At 42.7% G+C, this 13,552-nt stretch overlaps 1 protein-coding gene across 4 annotated transcripts in view; it reads left to right on the forward strand.

The window, feature by feature from the left end:
• The first annotated feature begins 3,909 nt into the window (after positions 1-3,909).
• KCTD5 (potassium channel tetramerization domain containing 5) overlaps positions 3,910-13,552 on the forward strand; it is a 31,925-nt gene continuing 22,282 nt past the window's right edge. Inside the window, exons 1-3 of one of the 4 annotated variants that reach the window (XM_054180456.1) lie at positions 3,910-4,232; positions 11,816-11,924; positions 12,977-13,068. In XM_054180456.1, coding sequence (XP_054036431.1) covers positions 3,990-4,232; positions 11,816-11,924; positions 12,977-13,068 — 444 coding nt within the window. In that variant the 5' untranslated portion in view covers positions 3,910-3,989. The remainder of the gene's footprint in view (positions 4,233-11,815; positions 11,925-12,976; positions 13,069-13,552) is intronic. The other 3 variants (XM_054180457.1, XM_054180458.1, XM_054180459.1) reach the window with 3 other exon arrangements.

Below are 13,552 nucleotides of genomic sequence, written 5' to 3' on the forward strand. Positions count from 1 at the left end.
CAACTCTAAAAATTTTAATCAATCAAAATACTTGATCCATAAAGTAATCTGGTTCAAAATTCTAAGGAAAATCCTGGTAATACCAAGGGGAAAATACATGGTACTGAAGGCATATCTATGACATGAAAATATTTCTCATATCAATCTCCTTTACCCTCTTCAAATTAAGGATTTTTTTGTGGTCAAACATTTCTTGTAATGTTGCAAGGACATAACTTTCTATGTGCTAAAAACCAACTTCCCTAATGGTATTTTCAGCATGCCTGTGTTCCTGAACCTTGCAGAGAACAACCACCTAGGCCTGGTCCTTGTTTTGAACACAGTATAAACCACACCTATTTACTCACTTTTTGCATATACCAACTCTATGCATTTTGAGGTCTCATACTATGATGTGCATTTCCTTCCACCAAAGAAGTGTTCCTTTGCAATGTTGGAAAAGCTCCTGGGCTAGCAGTGGCCTCTCAGGATTTCTCAGAAAACACATGAATGTTGGGTGTTTTGTGGTTGTGCAGGGTGAAGGAGGTTTATTACTGATCTCTTAAACTGTGCTGTGTAGTTGAGTTGATGACAGTTCAGATGTTCCATTGTCTTTAAAGGAGAGAGGCGGTTGCCTTTTCTTTTTAGAGGAGCTACATTGTCGTAGTCTTCTCTTATCCCACCATGTACACAGGCTTGACAAAAGTAAATCCCTGCCTTGCAGTGCCTGGTGTTTTAGAAGCCAAAGTGTCCTGTAAATGGCTGAGGTGGGAAAGACAGAACTTCATTCCCTTTGCATGGTGAGGAGTTTCATCACACACAAGATGCACACCTTGTCATTAGAAACTGAACAGCACAGGCTACCTTCTGCCTGTGCCTGGATGCATTCTCTGTTTACCATTCTAACCAAGGTGATGTGTTTTTGAAATCTGCAGTGCTATCCATTTGCTCCCTGGCTGGCAAATTCAAGCTGCATGTCAGATCTGCTGGATACAGCTCTACCACTTCTGGGTTTAGTCCCCAGTATAGTGGTGTAGATGTATTCCCAACTTTATACAGGAGAGCTTGGCAGTGACAGAGATTTTTGGTGCCACTGGTGTTCAGTATGACAAAACTTGGCCTCACATAAAATGCCTGGCAAAGTTGTTCTGCTCATAGTGAATACCTTGGCTTATTAGGAGACAGAGGGATCTCCACTGGCTTCTTCACTAGGTGGAAATCTAGGAATGCTTAAACATCTGTTCTGTAACATTGAGAATTGTAGTAATTTTGCCATAACAAAATAATTACTCTTTTTCACACCTTGAAAATCCTCTCTCAGTAGACTTCTGCCCTGCCCACCAAAAGCTTTAAGACAAAAATCCTAATAGCAGTACTCTATCAAGAAGGTACCTGGAAGGCTGATGTCTGCATTCTGATTCCTTTATTTTTCTGGCAATGCTGTCACTAGAAAACTGTGAGCATGTCTTACAGGCCTCCCTCCCTGTAGAAGCTGAGTGTTCCAAATTAAGTCTGTCTTAACTGCTACTTTTGGGGGACTGGACTAGAACTTTTCTGGGAGAGGTATTTGTCCTTTTTGGACTCTTCAGTGAAACACATGGGTTTGAAAGATGGCAGAAGAACGGAGTGAGGCAAGACAAAGCAACCAGGTGGATTTAAGTGTATTTCATCAATTTGTCCACTTAAATTGGCAGGTGTTGCATACTGTCAAGGGCTGGTTCCTCTTGTAAATGCTTATCCCTGATGTGGGATAGCTTCAGATCTTTGTCCTGAAGATCACTCCTGTGGTTCATGGGAGTCCCTAGAATGAAGTGTACAAGGGAGGTTCTTCACAGTTGCAGATAAACTATTGATTTCTCTGTTCTTTGTCCAAGAGGCCTTTCAAAGCACAAAAACGGTTGTTAGGCACTTGAAGACTCTTCAAAATCCTCACTGCAAGCCTACTGAAAACCCAGTGTGTTGATGGATTCATTCCATCTTTTGCCTTTTGAATAATTGCCAGTCATTTATGCAGAATCAGCTCAGTAATGGAATTTACTTTGTTTGGGAACTGAACTTGCACCTGTCTTGCACCTGTTTTCTGTGGGGTGGGTGAAATGCTAGTGCTAGGGAGGAGTTTTGAATCACATCCTTTTATCGGGTGTCTGGCCTGGTCACAGGAAGTTTAAAACTGCTTTGAACTAGAGAGATGAGTTTATTGCCATTAACCTTAAAGTCCAGTTTTGAAAAGGGTTTATTTTAAGGAAGTCTTCCTTCAGGTGTGATATTGAGGCATTGGGAGCAGATAGATATTACCTATTAAGATCTCATTTCCTAAGCACTTAGGTATTGAAGATCTCAAACAGGACTGTGTTCCACTTCTCTTCTCCTGATGTGCTTTAGTTGTGGAGTATCTGCTATTTATAAGCCCAGAAAAAAACCTGTAGGTTAAACCAAAAATGTGATAAGTGTAGTTCATGCTTGATGTAATGTGCTCGATACCATTACATTTTGTGCCGGGAGCTTTGAAAGGTCCTGAGGACTTCCCCCATGCACATTTAACAATGTCTTTAGAATGCTTTAGTGGAGTCAGCACAACTACCTTTGGCCTGTGGACAAAACATCTGATTTCAACACCTTGCTGAGGAGAGAACTTGTGTATTAGTAATTGCCTAAAGATGTGGTCTGTGGATTCTGAGCATTCTTTCTACTAGCAAATTACACAAATAGGTGTGGTATTTATATCTAAATTTTGCTGAATGCCTGTAATATTTTATGCAAATATTTTATCAATTAAATGGAAGTGCTCCTGCAAAGCTTCATGACAGAGATTGTCCATGAGTTGATCAAGTGAGCTTACAGACAAACAATTCTCTGACCAAAACCAGCATGCTTTCAGTGAAGACTGGTAAGAGTTTCCTCTTTTTCAGAAGAACTACGAATTTTATACAGCAAACAGTTGGAGAGGTTCTTAAGCACCCAGTAATCTGGTCTGTCTGTCAGCACAGTATTGAATGTAAGATGACAAAGCTTCCTATGACCATGTACTAACTCGGGATGTGGCAAATGTTCTAAATGGTAGCAGAACTTAAATTACTATATCTGACAGGTGAAAAAACAGGAACCAGGAATCGTACTCAGTTTTGGTAGTTGTATGCTAGCTGTTTGCTGGTCGGTGGCAGTCAGTTACGTGTGTAATATTCTCTACCTGGTTTGTAGCTGTAACTGTGATGTACAGATAAAGAAAAAAAACCCCAACAAACAAAGAAATCCCCAAACCTCCTCAACAACCACCACAAAACAATCTCCCTCCCCTCCAAGAACTCGTGAAAGCAGAAGCAAATAATGCAATGATATAAGATACACACTTTTGTATTTTTATTCTTATAAGGTTATTTGCTGACTCTTGTTGGCCTCTAGTTCAGTCTGTGTTATTTAAATTCTAATATATGAGTTATTTGGATTGAATTCATGTTCGGGGCCATGGTGTTGTATGTATTGATGTACAGCCTTGAATGTGAATAATTATTGTAAACTATATTTTACACCTTTTTTCTGGCTTTATTATATAAATTTTCTATTGGTCGATGATTTAATCATATCTCATAATTTAATGACCGTTTATTCTCCTCTCGACAGATCTCTGTGCTGTAGATGTGTAGCTAGTGACTGGATGATGGATTTCACTTATGCTTGGTAGTCTGTAATAAAGGCATGTAGGGTCCTGGCCCGGCCTCCGCCTCCTCCTTCCTCAGCTGCGGGCGGGGTGGGGAGGTGGGCGCCACCTCCGGGCCGCCGGCGGCTCTGTGGGAGGCGTGGGTGAGGGCCGCGGTCGCGGCCTACCGGGGGCTGGTTCGCGCCTCGGGCACGGCCGGCCGTTCTCGGGTCGCAAATGATCCCGGCGGACGAAGCTACTCCAGCGCAGGCGCCGGGCGAGCAGGGGGAAGGGAGCAGTTCCGAGCGGGACGCTTCCGGTGGGAGCTACGCCCCGGGACCTGTAGCTGGGGCGGACTCTTCCGGCGGCGGTGAGGATGGCGACAGAGAACCACTGCGATTTCCCGGTTCCCCCGATCGGCGGCGTCGGCCTGGGAGGGCCGGGCGGGCCCTGCCGCCGGTGCAGCTCAGCGCCGCCGCCCGGCGCGGTGCCCGGCAAATGGGTGCGGTTGAACGTGGGGGGCACCTGCTTCCTGACCACTCGGCAGACGCTCTGCAGGGACCCCAAGTCCTTCCTCTTCCGCCTGTGCCAGGCCGACCCCGACCTGGACTCCGACAAGGTGAGCGCGGTCCCGCCGCGCCACTCCCCCTCCCCCTGCCGGCCCACGGCGAGGGCGCGTTGCGGCGGGTGCCTCGGTCCCGCGTGGGAGACGGCGCTGCCGGGGCTCGGTGCGCGGCGTGGCCTTCCCGTGGGGCGGGCCGCGGCGTGCCCACGGGCGGTATGGCAGAGCAGAGAGGGAGCGCGGAGCTGCCCTGCGCGGCTGCCGAGGCGGCAGTGCAGGCTCCGCCGTGATCGGGGCGGTTTCTAGAGGGTCGTGCACTGCAGGGGAGCTCAGCCGGAGCGGGGTGGGGGCAGGTTGGGCTGAGTCGGTGCGAAGCGGCTGGGTTGCTGAAAAACACAACTGCTTCTCAAACCAGCAGAGAGCACGGGATCGTTCTTATGTTTGCTTAAATTTTTCTGTTATCTGGCCGGGGTTAGTTTTAAAGCTCTAATGGAGTGTCTGCCAGCACCGTTTTGGTGTTAATTCTGCACTGTCATCACCCTCTTGTTCAGTCTCATGAACCAGACCAAACTGCTTTTGACAATAACCTCTCTCTTAGCCATAGCTTTCTGGGTTTCAGCACTGCTTTGAGTAAAATGTTGCTCATTCTGCATGGATTGCAAATGGATACTGAATATTCGCATATTCATCATGACTCATTTTTAGTAGGGAAAAAAGTGTTATTGATTAAGATTTTGTTTATGGAGCAGTGCGTAGCAATCAATATAAAGTATTGGTATGTAGTGCTGACTCTGAAAGTTATTTTGGACCATAATGGACAAAAGAAACCAAAAACTTCCAATACAGCACATATAGGGGAAATAAGGGAACAGTTTATAACCCTTGACTATATAACCAACAGGTTGAAAATATAGGGCTGGTTTTTATATTAAAATGTTCAATTGGTTGGGTTTTTTTCAGTGAGAATAGTAGCCAATGTCTTCATTTTCTCACACATAACTGTCAGAAAGGATGTTTAAACGTTTAAGAAGAAGGGGAACAGAACCTGAATACTTGTTTCAGAGTTAGAGAAGAAACACCTTAAAGTGTGGTGGTTTGTTTTGGAGAGGATTAGTTTAAACTGACCTATAAAAATAAGATTTGAAATGTAGATGGTTTGCTGATAGGTGAGAAACTGCCTTTACTTGGGATGGAGTTGGAAAGCTCTCTTCTAAGGTTTCTTAAATAAAAGATAAGGCACACTTAATAATTAAGACAGCTGTTTCAGGTGTTCCACTGCAAGAAGGTGCTTATTGGCTCTTTCTTAATACCATCAGCAGGAGAGAAGGCATATTTTAAAAAGTTCTAATTAAGGCATTTGGCTGCCTTGCTAAAATCAATCATCTTTTGCAAGCACAGTGACTGAGCTGCTATCTTGCAACAATGTAAGAGGCTACTAATCTAAACATGCTTTTCCCCCCCGCTGTGCTCTCATTTTGTTGTAGCAGTAAATCATAAATTTATCTTAAGGTATTGGGTAGGACGTGGAGAGACTTGACTCTCTTTGAGATTTCTGGACGTAGGTAACTGTAGTAGTTCATAGCATATACAGCGAGTTAAAGGTAGCTGCAGACAGAGCTATTCGAGCTGCTTAGGTATCACTGTCATCCTTTTTTGCTAGCATAGAAGCCTAATGGAAACCACTTTAACAAGATAGAAACTGCATCATTCTGTCCTTGTGAGCAGCTTTTTTAACAAAATTGTAGCTGGTGTAGCTTGGTAATGTGAGGAAAGGAGTAGGTGTAGAGGCAGCTACAGATTGTTGGGTGAAAGCTGGCTTTAAAGAAAATCCTGTTATTCATAGTCTAGACTTTCAAATCTGGATGCCTTCAATTTGATGTACAAAAAGCAAAGCCTTTTTTTGTTAAATACCAACTGTGGTCTTTGCAGTGCCATAGTTGTCAGAAGTTTATGTCCTGTTGTCTTGACCGTCTTTAGCCACTGATCTCCACTTCAACCATTCAGAGCCTGGTTTCTGCAGTTACCTGTTACCTTGGATTTTGCAGAAGTGCCCCCACTTCTTAGATTACCCATCATGGTGCATTAATTACAGTACTTAGGATTGCTTAAACACATAGAGCCTTTCTTTCAAGGATCTGATTGAGAATCTTCAGATTCTTCATCTCCTGTAATGAGCAAAACATAATCCAAGCAGTTCCTTTTTTCCCTCTCAACAATAAAAGGTGCCACAAATACCCTTTCAATAACAAAAAAGCTCTCCTTCCCTGACATCCCACCACTTTATGAATGCACTGCCTCGATACAGTAGCACATCAGCAGATAGCCTGTATGGTTTAATTTTGAGATACCCCATGGCATTAAGTGATGAGCACAGATAGTGCAAGGGAATAAATGGTGAGATTTCTGTTAGCATCCTGGACACTGGTTCTTATTTGCCACATATATGTAAATCAAAAGCTCATAGTAATAGATTTGGTTTTTTACCTTAGGGTTTTACTTTTTGGAGTCCCATTATGAGCTGTAACCTGATACTAAGCTGACATGGCTTTCTTAGTCATACATTAAAGATGATCTACAATGACTGCTATCTAGCGCAGTTTTGTGCAGCTAATAGATAAAGCTTGGAGCATTAGAACTGGTCTTTGACCTAGAATTCCCTGGATTTGATTCCTAAAAATTACGTAGGTTTGAAACACTTGGCTTTAAACTTTAAAGTGATACAGAGAATGTGTATTTGAGCTCATATGTAGGCTGATGGCTGTTACACCCATCTCAGCCATAATTATCCCTACCTCTAGATGAGGATGTGGGGGACATGGAATGAGGAGAGTCCTGTTGGGTGTGCCAGCAGATGAGGTTACCAGAAGTGATACCTACAGCCCTCTGTCTGAAAGAGCCATGAAAATTCTAGCCTTAACAAACCATGAACTTTGTCTGGGATGCACTTCAATATCTCACTTTGGGAAGTTTTAGATGTGTTTTCAACAGACTAATACTGAATTGTGCTCATACTAGAAAACAGCTCATAGTTTCTAGGGACCTTTCACATTCCTCTGCTCATGCTCCATCTGATCAGTGTGCAACTCAGCAAAAATTCAGGTGGAGGTGTATTTTTTACGCTATCAGTGAGTTAAACTAGCTTGTATGTCTCAACTCTCAGAAAGGAGGGGGATAGACTGAACATCTAGCAGCATAATTAAGTAGAAGACTCAGGTAATTAAATCAGCTTGTGTACCAGTAGATGTATGTCTTTGAAGGAAGAAGTTTAGTTCCCGTTCTTTGCAAGACTGCCAAATCTGAATCTTTAGAAACTGAAGCCGTAAGAAATGCTTATCTCAGATGAAAAAAACCTACAAGCAAAACTAAAAATGAATAGCAGAGCTGTTTCTGCCTACACTCACCTGCTGAGGCTCATGAACATCAAGCCCTTGTAAGAAGTTCTTGAAAGAGTTTAACTGCACAAGTTTATTAGAAGTGAGAATAAGAGCCTGAAATAGTTCAGAGGTTGTGCTTCACAAATGTCAGTAGCATACACAGCAGCTTTCCTTGACTGTAATTTCTACAGTAACATAATTTTTGTTATTTGACTAATGCTTGCTGTTGAAAAGAATGAAAGGCTTCAGAAAAGGCAGCATGTTTGCTTTCACCTGGTTTCCAGGTGCTGATGTTGCATGAGGCCAGTCCGTCTTGGCATCAGAGTTGTTCCCAGCTGCAACAAAGGGAAGATTGCCCTTGGTGCAGCCAGTGGCAAAGCCAGTCGAATGGAATGAGAATGTGGGGCTGATTCTCTGAATTTAGTGTGTTTGGTAGTGTTGTACCCATCTTTGTATTTAAGATTCTTCTTTGTATTTAAGCCTAATGCTCCTATTTTATGTTTTACTGCCAGGTACTTACTGCTTTCAGCACCTTCTCTATTTTATCTCTATACCAGGTTTTCTTTTATAAACTGTTCTATCATTCTTTAAACTTCCCCCTGAGATTGTCAGCCTTTCTTGATAAGGTTTTTGGCAACAGTTTCCGTGCTTGAATTTTTTAAGCATAGTTGTACTGACTCAGAATCTGTGAAGGAAGGAAGGAAGCAAGAACTGAATGTTGCAGAAAAATCAGGATCTTTCTGATAGCACATCCTTACCTATCAGTGCTAAGAAGTACCTTAATTATAGTCATTATTGTAAGATACAACTGAGGTAAAGTTTATTGAGGCTTCTGACTGGTTAAGTGAGTTGTGCTGTCAGTGTGGTTTTGATCAGTACTGGCAGTCTGTTGATGCTCAAAGTTTTTATGTCACACATGGTTTGAGAAAAATGTGTTCTGAGCACCTGGCTCAAGAGTTAAAAAATGCAGGGGCATAGGGCCTAGGGGAGACAATTACTTCTAAATCCAGATTTAGTGACCAATATCACTGTGTCTCTGTGCACATTGCTGCCTTCAGCAGAACTGCTACTTGTTCAGCTCATGTAAATGGTGTCAGGTGCTCAGATAGCCGTGTTGGAGCACACACCTTTGGGCCAAGAGCTTGGCAGTGTAGATTCTGAGTGTGTCCATTCTGGAAGAGTATTTGATGAGAAATTTTTGGAGTAGTTTTGACTACAGTAAATAAAATTAACTGGAAATAAATTTCTGACATTTGAAGAGAACCTTAAGTGGGATTAGAGAGGTAGATGCATTTGGTCTTACCTTTTGAGTCTTACTGGAGTCTTGTACCTGACTCTCCAAAATTCAAGAATTTGGAGATTCTCCCACTTGGTGTGGGAGGGTGGTAATAAAAGCAGCCTTCGCTGCATCACAGTAATCTTATCTTTCAAATGGTGAAGAGGAGCAGGTGTGGAAAAGGTCTTAGAGACAAGGGAGATGAAACTCTTGGAAGAGGGAAGAAAGTAATGCAAAACTAGAGCTGGGTCGAGATACAAATGCCTGTGGAATTCATCACACTCTCGTGTTGGATATGCAAAGGCAACTGGAGCATTTGGTTGGAGTGTCCTTACAAAGAGTGGCAGAGTTTGTATGGAACACCTCAGGGCTCCAAATGGGGTGTTATGTGGCTGCTGAATGGAGAGGAAACTTGAGTTTCATCAGCTGTGCTGGTAAACGTTAGTACCTGTTTGCACGTATCTACAGCAGAGAAAACGGAGAGCTTGTTAGAATATAGACTTCTCTGCCATTTGTGGTGTTCACCTGAGACTTGGGAAGTGGCCAGAATACCCACACAAGTTGTGTGTGTGGGTGAAGATTCAAGCTTGCTCAAAGCTGGTAGAAAGTTAATTAACTAGTTGGCAGAGGAAGTAGCGTAGTTGAGACAACACAGTCTATTAATAGTCAAGCTAGGCAGCCTGAAGCTACTTCAGTTATATCTGTGCAAACTGAAGCTACACCATGAAACTCTCTAAATCTCATCTGAAGTGCAATTTATTATTCTTGTCTTGCAACAAAGCAAAAATGTTTCTTTTAGAAAATACTCAAAACCCTAATTACAGGTGAGGACACAATGAGTTGGCGGTACGTGTGGATGGAGCCAATCCTGACAATATCCTGACTGTGGACAGACTTATGGCCTGTATTTGGAGAGTTCTAGGTGGAGCTGGTGACTGCATTAGTGGTTTTATGGTTGAATAAATATTCTTAAAGATCTAGTGTAATCTGCTTTTCTTAGTGATTTCAGCATGCAGTGCTTTGTGAACACTGAAGGGCGATCAGGCAGCTGAAGGCTTTCTCTGTAGGAAGATGCCTGGGAAGTGCCGCTTTTGCCTGTGCATTCTTTGCCTGTTGTGACTGAATGATTCACATTTTCAGTCTTGACTCTGTGACACTAGTCTGTAGCCTACCTGAGCTGTAAAGTCAAAGTCCAAGACACTTCTGTTTGGAAGAAGATGTGAAATTAATGTTTTCCATACCTGTGATCTGGGTGAGCAAGTGGCCAGTTACTCTGAATTGTTCAGGCTATTCATAATTTTGCATGGAATTAGTGTATTGAAGTGAATCTTAGTGACAGGAATTAGATCACTTGATGTTGAAAATGAGGCAGAGTTCTTACACTTTAACTGTTGGTTTTGTACTAATGTAAAAAGGGGGGAGAGGGGGAAAGCTACTATCACACCATAACTTGTAAGACTTTTGTGTTTCTTTTTTTCCTTCTGTTCTGTTCTGTTTTTAAGACACATTGCTGCCTGAGTGGCTTCTAATCCCACAGTGTGTCTGGCTGTGTGAACACTTAGCTTGTAATTATAGAAAGATGCTTAGTTCCGGCTGTAGTCTTTCGACATTCTACCAGCCCTGCTCAGACAAGTACACTCCTTCAGAAACTAAATCCATCTATCTGGAAACACACCCACTGTCCTACTTCCAGTGTAGTGTTCTGTGAACTTTACATACTGGTAAGAGAGTTTTCAGGTGTCAGAGTTCAGTGATCAGTCCTTTATGTGTGGCTGTTAATGTGCAGATGCAGAGCATTGGGGCAGTAGAATTGTTTTCACTTGGAACAACAGGTATTGCTCTCACACATAGTTTTGGGGGAGAACGATTCAAATGTATCTAGAATTTTTGGTAGTGATGTTTTTTTAGTCTCCCCTGTAAACTACTAGGTTAAAAAGGTATTTAGGGTGCTGCCAAGTCTCTTCAGTATATATTTATAGATATGTATTGCAGAAAAACTGTAGATGCTAAAGGGTTAATGTGAATCCACCTGATAGCAGAAAGGAGCAGTGGGTCTGTTGGACATCTCTCTTGCCCACCTTCCTTAGACCTCTGGCCAGCCAGAGGATGTCAGTGCTGCCCTGATTGCAGCTGTTCATACATGGACTCTGCAGTATTTAGCAAATGCTGGGTTTGCTGTTTATCTCTGTCAAGAGCATCAGCTCTGCTGGTGGATCTCTTGAACTGTGCTTTGCATTCCTTGGAGGCTGTGCTGTCTTCAGTAAGTTGAGCATCAGTTAGGTTGGCCTGTTCCTTCTGTGTCCATATGGGCAGGTAGGAAGGACATCTTCAGCATACTTCAGTTTGTTCACAACACGCATCTCGAGCCCTTGCTTGGCACACAGCAATTCTCAGGTCACTGCCAGTATTGGTGTACATCACCTAAGACAAAGCCAAACAGAGGGGTGAGGTTAAAGAGAAGGTATCTGTGATTGCCTTTGGGTTTAAAAGGAAAGAAAGGTCTGAGGATTGAACACCACTGGAATGTATCCTTTGTTCGGATTCCTCTGGTTTAAAGTGTGATCTTCAACCTTAGTTTTCAGTGTTCCCATTTTCTTCTTACATCTTTCAAACTAACATTGTTGGTAATCTTTCAGTAAGGGGCCAAGGGGAGTTGATCAGCTTAGAGAAGTTATGTATTGCACAGCTGAGTGATCAGTCTGATACCATTATAGCTGTGCTGCTGGCTTCCTTTGAATGTCTTTAGTAAACTCAGCTTCAAGGGGTGTGGCTGTGTCCAGCATCTGCTTGCTGTTCAGATGCCAAGCTGAGTACTAGCTTGAAGTTACTGCTTGGGTGTTCAAATCATTGTGGGGTTTTGGGCTTCTTTGTTCGTTTTTTTGGGGGTGTTCTGGGGTTGTGGGTTTCTTTTTTGTTGTTGTTGGCGTTTTTCCTTTTCTTTTCTCTTTTTGTTCTGTTTTGTTTTGGTTTTGTTTCTGTTTCTAATCTAGGATGAAACAGGTGCCTATTTAATAGACAGAGACCCGACCTACTTTGGGCCAGTGTTGAACTATCTCAGACATGGGAAACTGGTTATTAACAAGGATCTAGCTGAGGAAGGTAAGACATTACTCAATCTCTTGCTTTCTTGTCACTTACTCATTATTTTCACTGCTCTTGAGTCAGGAAAAGAAATTTGTAAGTAGATGGTAAATCTTAATCACTGTAGTACTTTGATCTGTTTCAAGCAAAGTTGGTCAGTTTTGTGCATTTCTAGTGTATGCTGTTATTTGAATTGCACATCCCCCCTCCTTAGTCTAAAATAAAATAGTTTTTTTCAAACATGAGGGGGGATACCTTTTAGCATATAATCTACTGTGAAATGTTTGGGTTTAGTTCTCTTCAAGCAAAAGAATACTAGCTGTCAAAGAAGCTTTAGAAGATGCAGTTTGAGTGAAGCTCTGGGACGTTCAGATGTGTGGAATAGAATCTAGAAGAGTGAATTCTGCCCCTAGATTCTCCCTCCCTGTTGCAAATTCGTACAATTTTACTCTAATGGAGGATTGGTTTAAACCATATAGCACTGGTACTGCATTGATAAGGTATTGAAAAGGTCAGTGAAAGAGAAATGCAACGTGAAATAAATGTCCACATGCACTGTCAACCACAGGGTATGTGTGGGGAACAGCTGTGTCCTGACATGTACCTGAGAGCAGTCTGTAGCATGTGTCTTTAAGCTTTGTTTCAGAGTCTTAAGAGCTCAAATGTCAGGAAGAAAAGTTTTCTGCACTGTAGCAGGTGCAGAACCTTTCAGAACTATATGAATTTCTTTCATATTCCACCTTGAGGCAGAGTCTGAGCCATGATGGTCTAGCAGTCTCCTGTGGAATGGTGTTCTTGCTCTTTTTTGTGTGTGTTTCCTGCCTCTCACCCTGATGTGAAATGCCATTAGTTTTCTCTGAGGCTTTTTAGGATGGTTTGTCAGAATGAGATAGACTTTGACCTGCATGTGCCTGGAGGAAGCCAGAAGCATTAGTTGGGTAAATGAACTTTTCCTATAGCAAAGGAAATAATTTTCTAGCTGTAGATGAGATAATCTTAGGGACTGATGGGTGGTTTTGGCCTTGAGTCTTTGGTTTATGCTGTTTTTCCAACAAATGTTCTCATACTAGGTGTACTGGAAGAGGCTGAATTCTACAATATCACATCACTAATAAAACTGGTAAAGGACAAAATAAGAGAAAGAGACAGCAAAATCTCCCAGGTGAGTGTAATTTTGATTATTTGTTTTATGGCAAGTAGTAGGTGGGTTCCTTTTTCTTTAATTGTTTGTTTACCCAGAAAGATATTTAAGGGCTTTGTCCATCATAGGTTGAACTAAGAAGGACACAGAGCTGTTGGAGCGAATCCAGAGGAAGCCACAAAGATGGTTCAAGGGCTGGAACACCTCTGCTGTGAGGATGGGCTGAGGGAGCTGGGGTTGTTGAGCCTGAAGAAGAGAAGAGTCCAGGGAAACCTTAGAGCTGCCTTCCATTACCTGAAGAGATCCTACAGGAAGGCTGTAGAGGGACTTTTCATGAGGGTGTCTAGAGACAGGACAAGAGGGAATGGCTTGAAGCTGAGGGAGAGCAGGGTTAGACTGGATCTTAGGAAGAAGTTCTTCAGTAGGAGGGTGGTGAAACTCTGGAATAGGCTGCCAGGGAGGTTGTGGCTGCCTCCTCCCTGGGAGTATTCAAGGACCGGCTGGA

This window comes from Dryobates pubescens, chromosome 4 (genome assembly GCF_014839835.1).
Source record: "Dryobates pubescens isolate bDryPub1 chromosome 4, bDryPub1.pri, whole genome shotgun sequence".
Taxonomy (NCBI): Eukaryota; Metazoa; Chordata; class Aves; order Piciformes; family Picidae; genus Dryobates; species Dryobates pubescens.